The 20,153-nt window shown below is 41.3% G+C and overlaps 1 protein-coding gene and 1 non-coding gene across 6 annotated transcripts in view; both read right to left on the minus strand.

Moving 5' to 3' along the window:
• pcnt (pericentrin) overlaps positions 1-10,830 on the minus strand; it is a 33,782-nt gene extending 22,952 nt beyond the window's left edge. For 2 of the 5 annotated variants that reach the window (XM_076877757.1, XM_012922041.2), the window contains exons 1-15: positions 10,624-10,830; positions 9,038-9,067; positions 6,682-6,858; positions 6,032-6,172; positions 4,610-4,759; positions 3,623-4,509; positions 3,202-3,534; positions 2,421-2,823; positions 1,776-2,192; positions 1,468-1,686; positions 1,274-1,369; positions 1,040-1,183; positions 625-880; positions 442-521; positions 31-304 (exon numbers count right to left, since the gene is read on the minus strand). In XM_076877757.1, coding sequence (XP_076733872.1) covers positions 31-304; positions 442-521; positions 625-880; positions 1,040-1,183; positions 1,274-1,369; positions 1,468-1,686; positions 1,776-2,192; positions 2,421-2,823; positions 3,202-3,534; positions 3,623-4,509; positions 4,610-4,759; positions 6,032-6,172; positions 6,682-6,858; positions 9,038-9,067; positions 10,624-10,671 — 3,655 coding nt within the window. In that variant the 5' untranslated portion in view covers positions 10,672-10,830. The remainder of the gene's footprint in view (positions 1-30; positions 305-441; positions 522-624; positions 881-1,039; positions 1,184-1,273; positions 1,370-1,467; positions 1,687-1,775; positions 2,193-2,420; positions 2,824-3,201; positions 3,535-3,622; positions 4,510-4,609; positions 4,760-6,031; positions 6,173-6,681; positions 6,859-9,037; positions 9,068-10,623) is intronic. The other 3 variants (XM_023155583.2, XM_012922042.2, XM_023155584.2) reach the window with 3 other exon arrangements.
• Positions 10,831-14,211: 3,381 nt separating this feature from the next.
• Positions 14,212-14,284, minus strand: trnak-uuu (transfer RNA lysine (anticodon UUU)). Its single transcript has one exon. It is a non-coding gene; the product is annotated as a tRNA-Lys (tRNA).
• Between the last annotated feature and the right edge of the window lie 5,869 nt (positions 14,285-20,153).

A 20,153-nucleotide genomic window follows, 5' to 3' on the forward strand; every position in this document is an offset into this window, starting at 1 on the left:
GAGGAATATGGGAACTGTGGAAGGACTCACAGACAGCAGCATCTCTCTCAGCCAAGGCTCGTTTCAGCTCCTCTAGTTTCTGTGTCTGTTCTTTACTGGAGGTTTGGAGCTCCTCTATACTGGCTTGCGTCTCCTGTACCTCTAACTGTTTCTGGGACACAGCTTCCTGTGCTTCAGCGAGGGAGGCCTGGGTGCTGGTGAGTTCAGTCTGGGTGGCACTGAGGCTGTTCTGGATCTCCAAAAGGGACGTTTGAAAGTTTGCCTCCATGGCTTCAGCATCCTTCTCCCACTGTGCTCTTAGATCCTGAAACAAAATAAAACCAAAATGGAGTGAAATAGAATAATACACACAATGACAAGACAGTGCATGTTTTTAAAAGCCACAGCAGTTTTTTGAATTATATTTTTATACAAAAGCTGCTTTTTATAATGAAATTTCACCTGTATTTCTTTGGCCTGCTTTTCATCCATTGAAGCCCTTTCCTGAGCAACACGAGTCTCCCACTGCTCCTTCATCTCTTCTGAACACACGAGAAACGATTCTTTAGAAACCGGACGACTCAAACAAAGACAGCTAAAGAATGAAGATCATTGAGCAGCTGAGATGATCTTGTGTGTAATCACCCATGTCTTGTTGGTGCAGCTCAAGCAGCCTCTCCTGCTGCTCCTGGTTCTTCCTCTTGATCTGGTCCACCTCTGACTGATGGCGAGCCTGCAGGAGTGCAATTTCCTGGTCAAATTTCTCCTGCATAGAGGCCTGGACCTTGATGAGGGCAGACGTCTGCTCCTGTTCCACGTTTTCTTGAGAGCGCTCAAGATTAGACTTGTGGACTGTGGTCAGGCTCAGACGCAAGGATTCAAGCTCAATGGCCTTTTGAGCCTAGAGGAATAAAAGCATAATGAAATGATGAATCTAAGTCAGTATTTAAGAGGACAATAATATATTTCACTGACTTTGGAATATTTAAAAAAATAAAAAAAAAAGAAGAGGCTGACTGAATGAATAATGTTTTGGCTTGTGCGTCTGCATATAATATACCTGAACCTGCTGCAGTTCAGCCTGGTGAGCAGCCTCCATGCTCTCTCTCAGCTCCAAAGAAACCTCTGTCTTCAGCTGACTGACAAACTCATTGTGTTTGGCACTGAGCTCTGAGATCATCCGCTCGTGCTCACGTTCAGTTACCTGTCACGAAAGAAGAGCCAGAAAAAGCTAAAATGGCGCTCTTGGTGAATGGAGTCCTCACAGCAGTGAAGGAGTGAATTGCTCCGATACCTGTTTGATTAGACTGATCTGTTGTTTCTGTTCTTCCTCCATACTGGCCCGCTGCTTCAGCAGCTCTGTCTCCAGGCGAGTATTCAAGTCAGAAATCTAAAGAGTCATGCAGATTATATTTATTATTGCTTGCTACTAAAATTAACATTTAATCTGACTCTATTACAAATCCTACAGCAATTGATGAATCGCACCTCCTGCTGATGTTTCTCCATCAGATCTTTTATCTCCTGCTGATGAGATGCCTTCAGCTTTTCTGTAGCCTCCTCCACAGCCTGTGCCTGCTTCTCCAGGAGAGCCTTCACCTCGTCTACTTTCTCCTTCATTTGCTCCTCCAACAGATGTCTTGCATCAAAAATCTCTTTGTCCTTCTCCATCCTCTCCTCCTCCCATTTTTCCTTCACTTCAGCCAACTGTGAATATAACTTTATAGGTTAAATCACTGCACATTAGCATTTCAAACTGCCTTGCATTTAAAGCATGGCGTTACGTAATCTCTCACCTCGACATCCTTGGCTTTTAGCAGCTTCTCAAACTGTTCGAGTTCCTCCTCTAGCACTTGTTCCATTTTTTTGATCTGTTCATCCATCTCTTCTTCTCTTCTGCTGTGCTCATCCCTCTCCTTCACAGCCTGAGCCCGATCCTCCTCCGAACAAGTCAGTTTCTCTCTCAGACAGGAGATCTGAGACTCTAGCTCATGCTTCTCTTTTTCAGCACAGTGCAGACTATCGAGGCTCTGCTGCAGCTCCTTCTCCAGCCTCTCCACCTCCGTTTGGACACTTAAAATCTGCACACGTGTCGTTTCAAGCTCCTTTAAAACTGTATCGAGCTCTGTAGTCCTTTGACTCAACAGCGTCGATGCAGTTTCGTGCTCAGTTTTTGTCTCCTCGAGTTGTGACATGAGATGCTCATAGTTGGCCTTGAGAAAAGGAAGCCAGGGAAACTGTTTTAATTATTTATACAATAATTTTCTTATCAAGTCAAAACCTCCAATTTGATGTCTTAGTACTAATATGACTACTGAATCAGCTCCACCATTCCAACTTTGTTAGAAAAAAAACAAAAAAAAAAATCTAATTGCTCAGAAACCTATCATCATCATATTTGAATGCATTGTAATTATTGCACACTTGTGGTACTGGCATACCTGTAATGTTTGCAGCTGGTTGTCATCTCTGAATTCTGCGCTCTCTAAATCTGCAGTCTGCTTTATCTCCTGCAGAGATGATACGAGCAGCTCCTGCTGTTTTTGATGAGACTGGAGTGCAGTTTCCTCCTCCTTTAGTTCCCCTACCAGTTTTTCATCCTCATCTGATGGAAAGGTACCAGATATGAGGAGGGAAGTTTCAGCAGAGATTTCAGTTTCCTTTACTGTCAACATTACTACATTCTCCTGCTCTCTTTCTTCTGATAAGGCACAGTGTTTGCTCCTAAGGCTGTCTTGTTCATAGACTTTCAAGTTCAGCTCCTCCTCAAATTGTCTCCTCATTTCCTTTTCGTCTTCAAGCTCCTGGAGAGCTTCCCTAAGCTCTTCTGTGACTTGAGCCCACCTAAAAAGACAGATAATAATAATAATAATAATAATAATAATAATAATAATAATAATAATAATAAAAAAAGATAAAATTTATATCAATCTACAGTAAGAAATAAATGTAACCACAGCAAACCAGCTTACATTCAAATGTTTATTGTAAACTAGTGATTTATTTCTTAGAAATGCCTTTTTCCAACGTGGACATTTAACAATATTCACCTTGAGATAAATATTTATTATTAATCAAAATTAATAGAGTTATGCAATTTACTTTAGAAGTAAATATTACTGTATTAACACAATAGCAACATCATTGTTAGGTATAGAGCACAGAGTTGTTTTTAAAAGGACTTTGAATTAGTCATTTGATAAACGGCATGAACTTCATTACCTGCTCCTTGCCTCCTCAAGCTCTTCTGCACTCTTGATTACTTCCTCCTTTAACACATTTAGATCCCTCTCCTTAAGGGTCAGCTCCTCACGGAGCTCCTCACACTGCTGACTCAGCAGTTCTTTTTCCAAGTTAGTGTCCTCAGACTGCTGCTCGGACACGTTACTCCTTTCCATCCTGCCCGAAGCGACGTTGTGAAGCCACTGAGGGTTGGACTCATCAGCCAGAGAGTCCTGTGGACTAGAGGTGTTTTGGCGGTCGTCGTGTTCTTCAATCAGACGTTTGGAAATTGATAACAGTTCTTCTCCAAACACATCACTATTTAGCTCAAAACTGAGAAGACACAATGACAAAGAAGATTAATATATATAATATAATATCTACAGCTGATAGATAGTGCAACAATAACAGCTGCTCTCACCTGCGGTCTGCAGATATGTCCAGCTGACTGCACTGGTCAAGGTTCTCAGTTATCGCTGAAGACTGCAAGTGTGCAAGCGGAGCTGAAGACAAGTAGCGCTCCATCAGAAGATTTCCAGACATTGATTCATTCATACTGCCCTGGTCAGCTCCACTTTCCAGATTAGCCTCGTCGATACTGACAGTCTCATCAGAGCTAACGCCAGCTTTTACCTGGTTCTGCCAATTCTTAGACGCTTTGAAACCCACCACCTCCTCCTCTTTGATTTTTAGTTCTTTCTCCCTCTCTTCCAAAAGCTGCCTGACTTGCTCGACCTCCACTGTGTGCTCCTCTTTGAGCCTTTTCATCTCCTCCTCAAGACTCTGAAAACAAAGGGCAGAGCTAGCAAGCTTCTCACTATAACTCTTCCCTGCATCTTCCTCCTCCTGAAGCCTTCTCCTGAGCTCTTGCAGTTCTATGTTGAGGACCTCTTTCTCCTCTTTGTATTGTTGCATCTCAAGGCACTGACTTTGAAGTTGGCTTAACTGGAAATGAAGGTTTTGCAATTCTGCTTCCCTTTCTTTTCGCTCTTCTTCTCTTTCTTGCTTCTCATTCTCCAGCAAAGAAAGCACGTGCTTGTTTTTCTCCATCTCCTCTACTAGTTCGCTACATATTCGCTGGCTGTTTCTTCTTTCTTCCTCCAGCTCGGCTCTCAGCTTGCACAGAACAGTTTCTACATCAGTTTCACCTTCAGCATCAGACTGCGAGCCAGAACTTCCTGAGCCCTCTGATGGCGCTTCCTTATGACTGATGTTTGGCTCTTGGGAGGACGGTTCATGGTAAAGCTGCTGATTATTAAGGGCTTCAGTTCCTGACAGATTTTTGATACGTAGAAACTCCACACTGGTCTGTGTGACAGACGAGAAGACATTCAAGCAGCAGTTGTTGTGCATGAGCAACGAAGCACAAATAACAACCACAGCCACATTCGGTTTGATTGGCACTTACCTGCTGGAGCTGCCTCTGCAGTGCCTGAAGCTGTCCAGCAAGAGACTGTGCCTCCACCTGTACCTGGTCTCTGCTGGCCAGTGCCTCCTGCAGGTTGGAGCTGAGTTTGGCAATTATTTCATTACGCTTCTCCACAGCCTGCTGTAGCAGCTGCAAGCAGGACAAAAGTATGTACCGGTATTAGTTTTACGAGTAATCAAACACTCATAACTTCACACACTTCCATTAGCTTTTGCAGAACATATTATCAAATGTCCAGCATGCATTCCTACTTCCAAATTAATTTTCTATTTTTCCCTCTGTGGCTGGCCAGAAAACAGACTAAATACTTCAAAACAAACAATTTATATGCAAATTACAACAACAAATGAAGCCCACAATCTGGTTGGAAGAATCAAACCATTAACTTACAACACCTTATATACAGAGAAAACACCCCTAGTTTGAGATTTAAATACACAGTGAACACGTGAAACACTACGTGCCAAAGACACTAACCAGATTCCTCTGCATACAAAGCTTCACATTAGACCAACTGTGCTGCTTTTTCAGTCCAGAGCACCAAGCAGCCATGCAGAAGAGGAGACTTTGTACAATCCCCCATGGGAGGTGATGACACAGAAATCCAAACAAACAGTCCTCCTCACACGCATAGCAATACCATAACAAGACTTTCATTGTCTTAGTGAGCAAACAAAGCATCAGGACAAATTAAACACATCCAATTCCAATCACACAATGGAACCGATTTAGATAACTGCTCAGTTCTGAGGTTACTGTGTGTCAATACAGAAATTAAAAATGTGAGCCCAAGTAGATTACAGTATTCATGACAAACCCCATCTTGTTTCTCCATTTCCAGTTATGCTTCAGCCAGCTGAGTTTAACATGATGATGAACTCCAATCAAACGGCTTACTTACGGATTACTGAATTATGCCATACAAGACAAAGACATGCAAATATCCTGACATGCTCCTTGGAACTGCACTAATAGATGCAAACCAGCCAACTTGGAAAATGCTTCAAGAAGTTAACTTGCGCCAAATATGGAGACAAAGCCCTTTATGTAATTAATCCAATCAGCACCAGGACATGGGGGAAAAACATGTTTGCAGAAGTACGGGTCAATTCTGATAAACCTAAATCACTCACGTTTTTATAAAGCCATTCACACCACTTGTTCAACCTCTACAGCTCAATCCAGGGGACAGATTTGGTCAACGTCTCTGGCTCATCTCACGAGAACAAATGTAAATCCTCTGTCCTCTTTAACAATAATGACCTACGCTCCTTGATTTTATTCTTCTAAACAAAACCAGCTCCACGAGAGAACCCATCTATGGTATTCTTGAGTTTTCCCCCAGACACACTTTAAAAGTTTGACATCCTACAGCAGTCTCCAGATACTGGCTTTGTATACCTTGAGCTGCTCTTTGCCAGTAAGTGCAGCTAACTCCTCTTCTCTCAAGTCATCCACAGGGGACGGGCTATGCTTGGGGGTGAGCGGCTGATCCTTCGCTTCGTTTTGCCGAACCTCTGGTTTCCCTGACATTTGAGGCTCCTAAAGGATTAAAAAGTATTAGAATTAAAGTCTAATCGTACCCGAGTCCACAAAAGAAATGTCAGGAAAAAACGCATGTGCTGCAAATTTGCACATTTAATGTCATTAGTGAACTCTGCCTTAGTAGAGAAGAAGAAGAAGAAGAGAAAAAAAAAAAAAAAAAAAAAGGGGGGGGGGGGGGGGGGGGGGGGCAGTTAATCCTGGCCAGGTTGTCATGACAACATGGCCTACAGGCAATGTGATGGTTAGTGACCCATTTCTGTAATGTATGTTTACAGACGGGGGGCATAGACCACTTGTTGAAGCATACAGTGAATAAACAAAATTAGACAAACAGGGTGGGGTGGGGGGGGGGGGGGGGGGACTGTGAGTATGAATGGAGACATGACCGTCATGAAAATAACCAACAGTTTTAATTAAAACTAATAATCTTATGCTCCCTACATATCAAAATTGCTTCAGTGTTTGTAACTATTATTGATGAGCTCTCTAGGCAATTGGCGGCATACCTCATGGTTGGTGCTGTTGTTATGCTCTGTAGCACTGGCTGATGGAAGAGCTGGTTCTACGTGGTGATCTTCCGTCGAGCAGTCATTCTGCGAGTCAACCTGGCCCTTCCTCTTCTGCGTCTTTTTCGCCGCCCCCGCCCCGTCGCTTTTCGCCCGCTTCTGTCTGAAACTAGCAAGCTGCGCAAGAAGGACAGCGAGAGGTAGATGGACACGTACGTCAGCACCAAAGAGCACCACCACACTATCAGCATGGTGAACCTCAGGGGTTGAAGGAGAAATGAGGTCAGAGTCCAGATTTATCTCCTCAAGGTAGGGAAATGTATACAAAATGAATCAAAACCAGACAAAAGTCATCATGTGAAGTTAGTGATAGTCCACAGTGTAGAAAGGAAAACCCCTCGTCTTGATGAGTCAGTTGTGCAGCAAAAAAAAAGCCCAAAAGTAATCCCAACACTCAAGTCCAAAATAGATTACACTATAGCCTGACAAGGTATCCAAGTTCAAAATGAAGTGAGGCAGCTAAATATTCTCAAATCTCCAGAGAACAGGCTGATGAGAAGTGCAGATTTTACATTGACACACAATGGACAACCTCTCAGCAGAACAGAAACAGAGCAAGGTTTAAAAAAGGACACGCAACTGTCACTTTGTATTTCTCAGCTTATCAAAACCTCAAGAAAATAAATAAATAAATAAAATCACAGATGCAGCTTTTTTTTCCCCCTATTTTTTTTGGAAGGGTCTCTTAAAGTCCTCTCTGTAGCTATAAAAGGAAAAGTATATCGAGACTAAACCTGACAAGAAAAAAAATGCATAATTACATTAAAGCTACAATATTTATCTTAAATTCCAGAGGGAACAATTTGATAGAAATTCACCTCGGTCGGTTTGACTGCAACACACCCTCTCCTCTGTTCACTGCCTCTCTCATGCCCCGTCTCTCTTCCTAAGCAGCTTAAATCAGATCACGGCAGTTCACATTGTGACAGAGACCCTCATAGAGCTTTCCATCAATATCTGACAGCAATTATTGACTTCCTTTCTTGCTGCCTGTCAGACCTATCCATTCTTCCTCATCGGACAAGTTGCTCTACTGTCCAGATATAGATCTTGCAGTCTGCAGGCAACAGCGCAGTCAGCCCAACCTTTCATCCAAAAACTCACTGCCAACAGCCAACATCCAAAGCAGAGGGATCCACAAACTCTGGGTAGAGGATGGCATGTGTCTAGACTAAAGAAAGAAGGTGGAGACTGGGACATGCATTCACATAGAGAGGAGGAGACAGAACTCTATGTGTGGCAAGCAGCACTGGAGTGTGCATGCTCAATTCAATTTGAGATTACATGGCCCTGGGAGACCTACTTGTTGCTTTATGTGATGACTCACAAGCGTGATGCATAACAATATCGTGTGTGCATGTGCATAAAACCTTGTTCTGATCACATGTTCCTTGACTACACTGCCACATTGTAGGTTCTGCTTTATAAGCAGCCTGAAATGCATCCATCACTGTACAACCTCAGTGTCCCACTCCTGAAAGCAGCCCTTTATCAAGTTAAGCACCCTTAAATGTTTTCCTACCTTAAATTGTCAGCTTTCTTTCCTTACTTGCTTAAAACCGCACCCATTCTCCATCCATCACCCTATTCACTGCCTCCGCTTACCACAAAAAGAAAAAGAAAAAGAAGGGAAAAAAAGCCCTCAAAGACAGCAGGATGAGCTGTGTTTAGCCCAAGGCCACTTCCGCCCTACTGAGACTGACTAACAAGCTGGCTGAAGCTCACTCTAGTCAAATTAGATGTAATTGGACTGCTGAAAGCTGCTACGGTGTTCTCAACAATGTCATCATTGGTCAGGAGGGGACTGCTGTCTCCAACAAGGGGTTAATTTGCTGTCCACGTTGGTGATTGTATCAAATTTGTGCCACGCTTTTAATGCCAAAGAGAAATCACAGCTTACCGATGCCACAAACATAGTAAAGGCAAAAGACAGCACTGCATTACCATAGCAACACCATTCGTGTGAGACACACGCGCAACATCCTCCACCTCACCCAATCTCATGGGTGCACTGCACCACCTGATGGCCTGTAACTAACATGACAGCATACGCAAGGTGCATGGCTATTTTAGGCATTCAGATCATGACTGCAGGCAGATTTCCTTTCAGATGCTGTATTGTTTGAAGAGCAATATACATTAAAAGGTGACAGCGATTACCCCACGGCGCAGAAAAATAAGAAAGTTGTGATTGATCACTCAACAGAAACAAAACAAAAAGAAAAATCAAAGAAGAAACAGCCACAAGCCCACAAGTCATTGATTTGCTCCTTCATCCACCACTTTCTATACTTACATTCTGACTCCGAGGCATGGTGGAAGATTTCTATAAGGAATATAAATGTTGTAGTTGAGTAATTTTTTATTATTATTATTATTATTATTATTATAATTATTATTATTATTATCCCCAAAATGAGTTCCATTACAAATTATAGATGGATTATATCATATAACACATGCAGTGTAAATGGCTATCCTAAAAAGGTGACTTAGTTTCATACATTGTTTCTAGACTACATGGCTTGTTGTCAATGTGGGACAAGCCATTTTTGACTACTAGGCCATTAATAATATGGCTTCCCATTAAGGTGAAATCAGCTGCTTGCCATTTCTACTTGTAAACACCAGAGGAGTCAATTTCAAAACTGATGAGGGCTGAAATTTTTTATTTATTCTTTTTTTTGCTACTTTGGGGCTTGCTATAACTAAATGAAGCATGCATACTGCTCTCTCAGAAAATCCTGGAGAAGAATGTCAGACCATCAGTTTGTGGTCTGAAGGTCTGACTCACTAGTTCTCACCAGCACAATGACCTGAAACACACCAGCAAGTTCACTTCTGAATGGCTCAAACAAAACAAAATGAAGGTTTTAGAGGGACCTTTCCCATTAAGATGCTTTGGCATGGGATTAAACGGGCTTTTCATGCTGCAAAACCTCTGAATTCACACAATTCCACAAAGAAAAGTGGCACAATATTTCTCCATAGTGATGTGAAGGACTCATTTCCAGTTATCGCAGATTGCAGTTCTTTCTGCCAAGGTTGGAGCAACCAGTTAATAAATTAAATCATTTAAAAACATTTTGCATTTACTCGGTGGTGGCGGGGGTCTTTGGCTAACATTAAAATTAGTTTGATCTGACATGTATGACAAGTTTACAAAAGAATGAGAGAAAAAAAATTCTTCTTCCTGATTTTTGAGCACTATGTCACTTAGATACAAGTAAACAGTACTTGTTTAGAGAGCTTAGTGGGGGATAGGCTCACATAAAGTTTTGCCACAATTTTGAAACACAGATGACTGACTTAGTGAATAGTTAACTTTGGAATTGAGGCTCTGTTATAACCACTGCACAAGTAAACCCTTTCAGTGAGTAAACATATGATGTTGATCCACGTTGTTTAGAGCTGTAATGGCCTGTGAGTAATGTACAACCTGCATTCTCAATAGCAAAATAAATCAAGCAAGTGCCACAAATCTCCCACCGAATACATCTTCACTGCACACGAGTTAAAGGCAAACTTAACACATATGTCTAAATAAAAATGAAAGCTATTTGCTATGGTCAATGGAACAATCACATATGCGTTTACTGCTGAACTACCAAGTAACTTATATGAAAACTGCCTTCATTTACCAGCTGATTAACCTGCTTCATAAATGATGTTACTCTTCGCTTCTCATATTCTACGCCCAACCGCGGGAAATACATGGCGAGAGCCTGCAATTTAACATTCAAAGGTAATTCAAGCGACAATAAATGTGCAGTCATTTTGGTGGTGAGTGTAGTTAGCAATGGATAAACGCAGGGCTATGACAAAAGAGTTTGCTAAGTGCTAGCATTCAATATTAGCATGCGTTACATGTTAGCAACAAACCTTAGCTCTCCCAGCTTCTACCTTCCTCCGACGTTCATCTTCATCCATGACTCGATCGAAATAAACGCGTTAACGGTTTAGGACATAGGTCCTGATTTAACTGAAAATAATGCTAAACCTTCCTTCAAAGAATAAGTTAACCCTTGAACAAATCTTTACATGCAACTGTCAACAGACAACATTGAGTATGGCCGCCAAGTCAACGTAGCTCCGCCCTTATCGGGTTCCCCTTGCCTAACTGCCCAATTAATTAGTTACTTTCCTCACCTTCAGCCAATTAAATTCGTGTTGTTTAAAAATAAGTTAAAAGCACCGCCTACTGTATATAGCAGTCAAAACTAGCACTCAGTTAACCAATCAAATTGCTGCTTTAAGCCGCCTAGACTGGATTGACGTCTCTTGTAGCCAACCACAGTTAGCTCATACAAATCATACTCCTGTCACAGCTGGATGACGAGTTTTTCATTTAGGGGGCGTTCGCAGTGAAGTACGCAGGTTAAAAACATGAGTACCGTTAACATTATATTTATTAAAAACGCAAAGCAACGATCTACAGTTTATATTAATTAAAGATTGGTGCCTAATGTACTCAAACAGTGCGTTTCCGTTTATTAGGAGTCAATGATTGTGCCACGTTAGAAAGGTTTTGACTATACCCAAATGAGGTGAGCATCAGCAGCAGCCAGCACTTAAGCACTAAATCCATCCAACAAAGCCCAGTAATAATTCAGAACCCAGCTTTAGGCTTTTGTATGTGACAAATCAAAAGAAGAATAGGACACATTTAATGTTTTTATTGTTTGAAGGTTCTCTTCACTGTCCCACCCTTAGTTTTTTTGGCAGCAGAGAAACCAGACCAAGCAGGTAATGCAAGTCATAGTTAAGTCCAGTAGTAATAAACAGGTGTGTCCCATGGCAGCTACTCTGTGGCTTTAGTTTGTCTGAGTTACTCCAAATGCCACGACATGAAGTACAGTTTAGCTAAGTCAAGTCAAACTTTATTTCTATAGTACATTCAAAACAACCTCAGCTGTCGAGAGCACTGTACAACTTAAACAAAATAGGCTTAAAATATAAACTCTACATAAAAGTCACAAAATCAAGCTGTAAGTCTGTGTGGTTAGTACTTCATAAAAAATATATTGGAACAACTTGAATTTGGATTTGGATGGAAGTATTTCTCCATGCATTCTGATGAAAGTAGGACTTGTCTCTTGTATTTCAACCTTTTATTTTTATTTCATATATTAGTCCAACAGAGAACCCATAGCTTTTAATGATCAGAAACATGGCACGAGTCGCATTTCATCAGTGGTCCTCACCATCCACCCACAGTACCCACCCATCTCCATCAACCAGCCACTGGTCTGCCCTTCCTGCCCTCTCTACCACTACCTGTCCCAACTCAGCCTCCTCATGTACTCCAGCAGACTATGAGATACAGATCTCATAACACCACAGTGCCCCTCTGTTTCTTTTCGGTCTGTTAAGTGTATTCAATATTGTTCTCCTCCTCCTGCTGCCTGACCCAACCTGACCTACACTGCGTACAAGATTGCACGGATTAGATTTAAAATGCTCTGGTAAAATCCCCAAGTAAAGTTATCTTTTTACCTCCCTGCATTATACTATATCCCAAATCCCATATACACCAAAATAAATTGAAAATGTGCAGTTTGATTTAATCTAGTGTTATATAGATTATTTGAGTTTTAAGACAAGGAAACGGTATATATTTTTTAAATAGATTATTTATCCATGTGCTTCTTGTAGTATTTTTTTTTTTGCGAGATTTGTTAATTTGTAAAATTATTGATTATATATGAGAAAAAGGACAAACCACACGATACTTTTGACAGGGGTGACGTTTCTTGGCACTGCAACTATCGCAGCACCCCGTGGCAAGGCAACTGCAGCTTCCTTGGATTCTTCTCCTTCAGTCCTGCCCTGCAAAACAGTCATCACAAAGGGTGTGTAACAGCACTGCTTATGTCATGTATAGCTACAGTATATGTTTGGTACTGTTTGACATGGTGTAGCTGATGTTGACACAAAAAGCCCAGATTGATCAGACCATGATGCACGACATCATGCTCCAAGCCATACCTCCCATTTCCGTGGCCGTGTCATCACCTGGTGGGCTCAGTCACTGTGTTTTTCACACTACATTTCTCAAGCATGCAAATAGACACAAACACCTTGACACATAGAGACAAAGTGAAAAAATGGCTACACTGTTTACCAAATTGACATTTTTTGTCTCATTACTTCCAGGCAAGTTACCATGGATATCATGTTTGTAAGACCTGATTTCAAAATAAAGAGTGTGGCTGTGCATCAACATCAGCATCACTGCAGTCTTGCCCCTAGATCACCGCAACTGCCTCCAATCTGCAACCATACATGCTCATCAGCCACCAGCGGTGACGTTTCTCACTGCTGCACATGTAGAGACCTTCATCTTCCTTTGATAGACCCATGAATCGGTGGTCCTCCTCTTTTCTCATCTCAGCCTTGCCTCTCTCTCAAACTTCGTCTTCAAGCTGCTCAACCTGAGCTGTCCCTCTGATATACTCATTTCTGATCTTGTCCATTGTGGTTACTCCCGCTTAAAATCTTAACATCTTCAACTCTCCCACCAGCTTGTCCTGTCTTTTTGTCAGTGCCACCATCTCCATCACAGCAGGTCCTCAGTTCATGTCCTGCGCCATCTTCACGTACTTCTCTGCCACTCCTGACTTCCTCATGCAGTGCCATAGTTCCTCTCTTGGCACCCCATCATATCTTGTTTTCTTTAGATCCACAAAGACCTAGTGCAGTCCCTTCTGACCTTCTCTGCACCTTCTCCATCATTACTCTCAAAGTAAACGTCACATCTGCTCTTTCCGAAGCCTGATTGTTGCTTGCCTGAGCGTCATCTCTCTTCTTAACCCAGCTTTAACAACTCATACACTTAAATTTGTGGTAAGGCTCATCAATGAAAAAGTACTTCTTCAAAGTTTTCAACACATTGTCTTCACTCATTCATACCAATTTTGTCTTTATAATTAATCACCCTAACCTGCTGCACATCCCTTCCAGCCAATTAATACAAGTTATTTTCTCCTTTCTCAGTGTCCATGCTCATATAAAACGTCCAACAAGCCTTTTTTCCCTTTGCCACCTCTCTCTTTGTTTTATACATCGCCTCCCAGGACATCTGGCTACTTGGAATGGTGACCATTCCATTTTTTCTTTGTTCTTCCTTTGCATATTTCCTCATTCTACACAGTCTCCTTGTCTTCTTTCATCTGTTCAGCACTGGATCCAAATGACTGATCTTAAGTAGACTTCTTTGAGAGAATAGATTTGCTGCACTTAGGAAAACTATCTTAAACAAAACTAATAAAAGGAGAAAAAACTGAGGCAACATAGAAAAAACTGCTCAAAGCAGCTTGTAAGAACTATATGACTGAAGGTTTAAAACATACATACAGCTTTAAAATGGGTATGTCTGCTGCAGCGATGAATATCGTTCGTGTGTTCATTTTTGTCGAAGAGCAGAAATTAAACTTTTCGTCATTCTTCGTTCGAAGGGAAAAAGACTGACGCCCGAACAGGGACTTGAACCCTGGACCCTCAGATTAAAAGTCTGATGCTCTACCGACTGAGCTATCCGGGCTCTGACGACAAGGCGCACAGGACACAATAAGAATTACAACCAGACTGAACGCCGCCAATTTATTTCACCAGTCTCAGAAACTTTTCTTTCAGCTTCCGTGATGTCAAGACGAAACGGCCGTTATGTTAGCAGCGAACTACGCTAGCAAGCTAAACTTAAGCTAGCGCTGCAGACAGCCTTTTGTAACTTCATGTATCCTAGAGCGACGTTAAAATACGAAAGGTTAGTCACCGTCAACCTACTCATCATAACACATTACAAACCGGATCATGTTACTTGTGTCAAGCCAGCCTCCAATTCGAGACTTGCAGTCAAGCCAGCCTCCAGTTTGTTTTACGTTCCCTGTGTATTCAAAGTATTACGGGAATGGATGTGGAAACCGGATTTCAAAATAAAAGCCAACTTCGAGTGAATTAACAGATATGTTAAGAACATAATAACATATAATTTAGGCTTTTTTTTTTTTTACAAACTCTAATGTTAGATCTATATGACACAGCCTTGTACCCTAATTGTGCCCTGTCACTATCAAGGCCATCTTATTTTGGATTTCAAAGTAAAAGCCCTGTGAATCTTCATTTTTGAACTACTCTTTCAATGACTTAATAATGCTCTTAAAAGCAAAAGTCGTATTTCCAAATACTATTTGAACTTTATATCAACACTTTCCAACCACAGTCTTTTTACAGTGATACCATATCAATATCAAGTCAGTCTGATTTTGCCTTTCATAGAATAGAATAGAATAGAATAGAATTCAACTTTATTGTCATTGCACATGCACAGGTACAGGGCAACGAAATGCAGTTTGCATCCATCCAGAAGTGCTTTAGTGATATAGATATATTACAATATATATTAGCAATAATATAGATATGTGAGTATATTACAGAAATGGGTCTATTATGGTATGTTATAATGTACACGGTATGAAGTATGTTGTGAATATTCTATAACTATAAGTATGTACAGGCTGTAGTGAGTACAAGCTATGTACAGGATATGAACAGGATATAAATATGAAAAACTATACAGAATATGAAATGAAATAAATAACTTTACAGAATCTGGGATATACAGCTATACAGAAATGGGAACTATGCAAGTTGTAAACAGTTGTAGGATTAAAGATTATCGAATGTACAGAATGATTATTTACACAGAGCTATACAGTAGTGCAGTTAAGATAAGTGAGGGTGTAGATAGTTTCTACAGAGGCTATATAAAGTGCTAGTGGTTGTGAGTGGTGGTTCAGTCCATGTTATTATTGTGTTTGAGGGTACAGTTGTCCATTGTGGGTGTGTGTATGTTCAGTCCATGAGTTTAACGTGGGTCAGATGTCAGGAGGCAGAGTTCAGGAGTCTGACAGCTGTGGGGAAGAAGCTGTTCCGGTACCTGGTGGTCTTAGTCCGGAGGCTCCTGTGGCGCCTCCCAGAGGGCAGGAGGGTGAAGAGTCCATGTGATGGGTGACTGGGGTCTTTGATGATTTTCCCAGCCCTTTTCAGACACCGCTTCCTGTAGATGTCTTTTATGGCAGGAAGTGGTGCTCCGGCGATGCGCTGGGCAGTTTTCACGACCCTCTGCAACGCCTTCCGGTCCGAGGCAGAGCAGTTCCCGTACCAGACTGTTATACAGTTGGTCAGGATGCTCTCGATGGTGCAGCGATAGAAGTTCACCAGGATGTCTGAGGACAGGTGGTTCTTCCTCAGAGTCCTCAAGAAGAAGAGGCGCTGGTGAGCCTTCTTGACCAGCTTGGAGCAGTTGGTTGTCCAGGTGAGATCCTCGGAGATGTGGACTCCCAGGAACTTGAAGCTGCTCACACGCTCCACAGCCGTCCCCTTAATGTGGATGGGTGGATGTGGGTCAGCATTCCTCCTGTAGTCCACGATGAGCTCCTTGGTCTTCTCGGTGTTAAGCAGCAGGTTGTTTCTGTCGCACCACTCAGCCAGACGATCCACCTCCTCCCTGTAGGCGGCCTCATCGTTGTCACTGGTGAGGCCAATCACCGTGGTGTCATCTGCAAACTTAATGATGGTGTTGGAACCATCAGCAGGTGTGCAGTCGTGGGTGAAGAGGGAGTAGAGGAAAGGGCTCATCACACAGCCTTGTGGTACACCGGTGTTCATTGTGATGGTAGATGAGCAGCGGTTATCCAGCCGGACATGTTGGGGGCGGTTGGTCAGGAAGTCCAGTAACCATTTGCAGATGAGGGAACTGATACCCAGGTCTGTCAGTTTCCTGATGAGTTGTGAGGGGTGGATTGTATTGAATGCTGAACTGAAGTCTATAAACAGCATTCTGGCGTAGGTGTTGTTGTTGTCCAGGTGTGAGAGGACAGAGTGCATTGCGATGGAGACTGCATCCTCTGTGCTCCTGTTCCGGCGGTATGCGAATTGGTGGGGGTCCAGGGTGGGGGGGAGACAGGATTTGAAGTGTGCTAGGACCAGTCGCTCTAAGCACTTAGTGATGATGGGGGTGAGTGCTACTGGGCGGTAATCATTGAGGCAAGATGGGTTGGAGTTTTTGGGTATCGGGACGATGGAGGTGGATTTGAAGCAGGCCGGTACCACAGCGTGGGCCAAGGACAGATTGAATATGTCTGTGAGCACTCCTGCAAGCTCCCCAGAACACGCTCTGAGAACACGCCCGGGGATGCCATCAGGGCCTGCAGCCTTGTGGACATTGATCCTGCTCAGCACCGCTCCTACATCGGTGGGGGAGAGAGTCATAGGTTGGTGGTCTGGCGTCATGTCTGCTTTGGTTGTGGTTGTGGGGTTCCCTCGCTCAAAACGAGCATAAAAGTTGTTGAGCTCGTTGAGGAAGGAGACATCAGAGGATGCGGGGGAGGGTTTGGTGGTCCTGTAGTCTGTGATGGTCTGGAGTCCTTGCCACATGCGTCGGAGGTTGGAGTTGGAGAAGTATTCTTCTACCTTCTTTTTGTAATGGTGTTTGGCTTTTTTGATGCCCTTCTTTAGATTAGCCCTGGCTGTACTGTAGGCGTGTGCATCTCCTGACCTAAAGGCAGTGTTGCGGGCCTTCAGGAGGAGACGAACATAGTAATGGCCCTTTGAAATTGTCCATAATTGACTTAATCTTCTAACGATTCAAAATGCTCTAAAATGAAAAATTCTTGTTTCCACAGGGTAATTCCACCTTAGATCAACAGTATACAGCCCCACAGTGATACCATATCAATATCAAGTCATTCTGATTATGCCTTCCAAAATAAAAGCCTTTTTAAATTGTCCATAATTGACCTAACTTTCAGTGATTTCAAAATGTTTTAAAATGGAAATTTCCTGTTTCCACAGGGTAATTCCACTCCAGATCAACAGTATACAACCTCATGATGTTACCATATCAATTTCAAGTAATTCTGATTATGCCTTCCAAAATAATGGCCTGTTGAAGATGTCATGGTTGGTTTGCAAGCTGTTTTGTAATTTCTTTATTTAGAATGACATCTTTCCACAGACTTAAAATATAAACGTACTATCAATTACAACCTAGTGGCAATTTCAGCTTCCTTTTACATCATCTTTATGATTCAATTCTGTCATAATCAATTGAGTCTGATTTTGCTTTTCAAAATGAAAACCCAATATGTGTTGAAACAGCAATTTTCATTTTTAAAACATTCTGAAATAACTGAAAGAGTATATCACATATGGACAAATTCGACGGGCCATTAATTTGAAAGGCGAAATCAGACCAACATGAAATTTACATGGTTTTACTGTCGGGTTGGATACTGTTGATCTAAAGTGGAATTATCCTGTGGAAACAGCATCTTTCAATTTAAGAGCATTTTGAAATCGTTAAACGAGTAGGTCGTCTACGGGCAATTTGAAAATACTTTTATTTTGGAAGGCAAAATCAGAGTGACTTGATCTTAACATCATATCTCTGTGGGGTTGTATACTGTTGATTTAAAGTGAAATTATTCTGTGGAAACAGAAAATTTCCTTTTTAGAGCATTCCGAAATCACTGAAAGTTAGGTAAGTTATTGGCATTTTCAACAGGCCATTATTTTGGAAGGCAAAATCAGAATGACTTGAAATTGAAGTAGTACCATGGTGTGGATGTACACTTTTGATCTAACATGGATTCATCCTGTGGAAAGAGCAAGTTTCATTTTTAGAGCGTTCTGAATTCTTTAAAAGAGTAGGTCGTATATCGGCAATTTGAAAAGTCTTTTATTTTGGAAGGCAACATCAGACTGATTTGATATTGATATGGTATCACTGTGGGGTTGGATACTATTGATCTAAAGTGGAATTATGCTGTGGAAACAGCAATTTTCCATCTTAGAGCATTTTGAATTCGCTCCAAGAGTAAGTCATATATGGGCAAATTGAAAAAGCTTTTATTTTGCAAAGCAAAATCAGACTGACTTGAAATTGACATGGTAACATCGTGAGGTTGTATACTGTTGATTTAAAGTGAAATTATTCTGTGGAAACAGAAAATTTCCTTTTTAGAGCATTCCGAAATCACTGAAAGTTAGGTAAATTATGGGCATTTTCAACAGGCCATTATTTTGGAAGGCATAATCAGAATTACTTGAAATTGATATGGTAACATCGTGAGGTTGTATACTGTTGACCTAAAGTGAAATTATCCTGTGGAAACAGCAATTTTCACTTTTAGAGCATTTTGAAATCTTTAAAAGAGTAGGTCGTATCTTGGCAATTTGAAAAGTCTTTTATTTTGGAAGGCATAATCAGAATGACTTGATATTGATATGGTATCACTGTGGGGCTGTATACTGTTGATCTAAGGTGGAATTACCCTGTGGAAACAGGAATTTTCCATTTGAGAGCATTTTGAAATTGTTCCAGGATCAAGTCAGATATGGGCATTTTGAAAATGCTTTTATTTTTGAAAGCAAAATCAGAATGACTTGATATTGATGTGGTAACATCGTCAGGTTGTATACTGTTGACCTAAAGTGAAATTATCCTGTGGAAACAGCAATTTTCACTTTTAGAGCATTTTGAAATCTTTAAAAGAGTAGGTCGTATCTTGGCAATTTGAAAAGTCTTTTATTTTGGAAGGCATAATCAGAATGACTTGATATTGATATGGTAACATCGTGAGGTTGTATACTGTTGACCTAAAGTGAAATTATCCTGTGGAAACAGCAAAATTCTTTTTAAGAACATTTTGAAATCGTTAAAAAAGTAGGTCGTATATATGCTCAATTTGAAAGGGCATTTATTTTGGAAGGCATAATCAGAATGACTTGATATTGATATGGTATCACTGTGGGGCTGTATACTGTTGATCTAAGGTGGAATTACCCTGTGGAAACAGGAATTTTCCATTTTAGAGCATTTTGAAATTGTTCCAGGATCAAGTCAGATATGGGCAGTTTGAAAATGCTTTTATTTTTGAAAGCAAAATCAGAATGACTTGAAATTTATATGGTAACATCGTGAGGTTGTATACTGTTGAACTAAAGTGAAATTATCCTGTGGAAACAGCAAAATTCTGTTTAAGAACATTTTGAAATCGTCAAAAAAGTAGGCCGTATATGCTCAATTTGAAAGGGCATTTATTTTGGAAGGCATAATCAGAATGACTTGATATTGATATGGTATCACTGTGGGGCTGTATACTGTTGATCTAAGGTGGAATTACCCTGTGGAAACAGGAAATTTCCATTTTAGAGCATTTTGAAATCACTGAAAGTTAGGTCAATTGTGGACAATTTGAAAAGGCTTTTACTTTGGAAGGCAAAATCAGAATGACTTGACATTGATATGGTATCACTGTGGGGCTGTATACTGTTGATCTAAGGTGGAATTACCCTGTGGAAACAGGAAATTTCCATTTTAGAGCATTTTGAAATCACTGAAAGTTAGG

The sequence above is a fragment of the Maylandia zebra genome, linkage group LG19 (assembly GCF_041146795.1).
Source record: "Maylandia zebra isolate NMK-2024a linkage group LG19, Mzebra_GT3a, whole genome shotgun sequence".
In the NCBI taxonomy this organism is placed as follows: domain Eukaryota; kingdom Metazoa; phylum Chordata; class Actinopteri; order Cichliformes; family Cichlidae; genus Maylandia; species Maylandia zebra.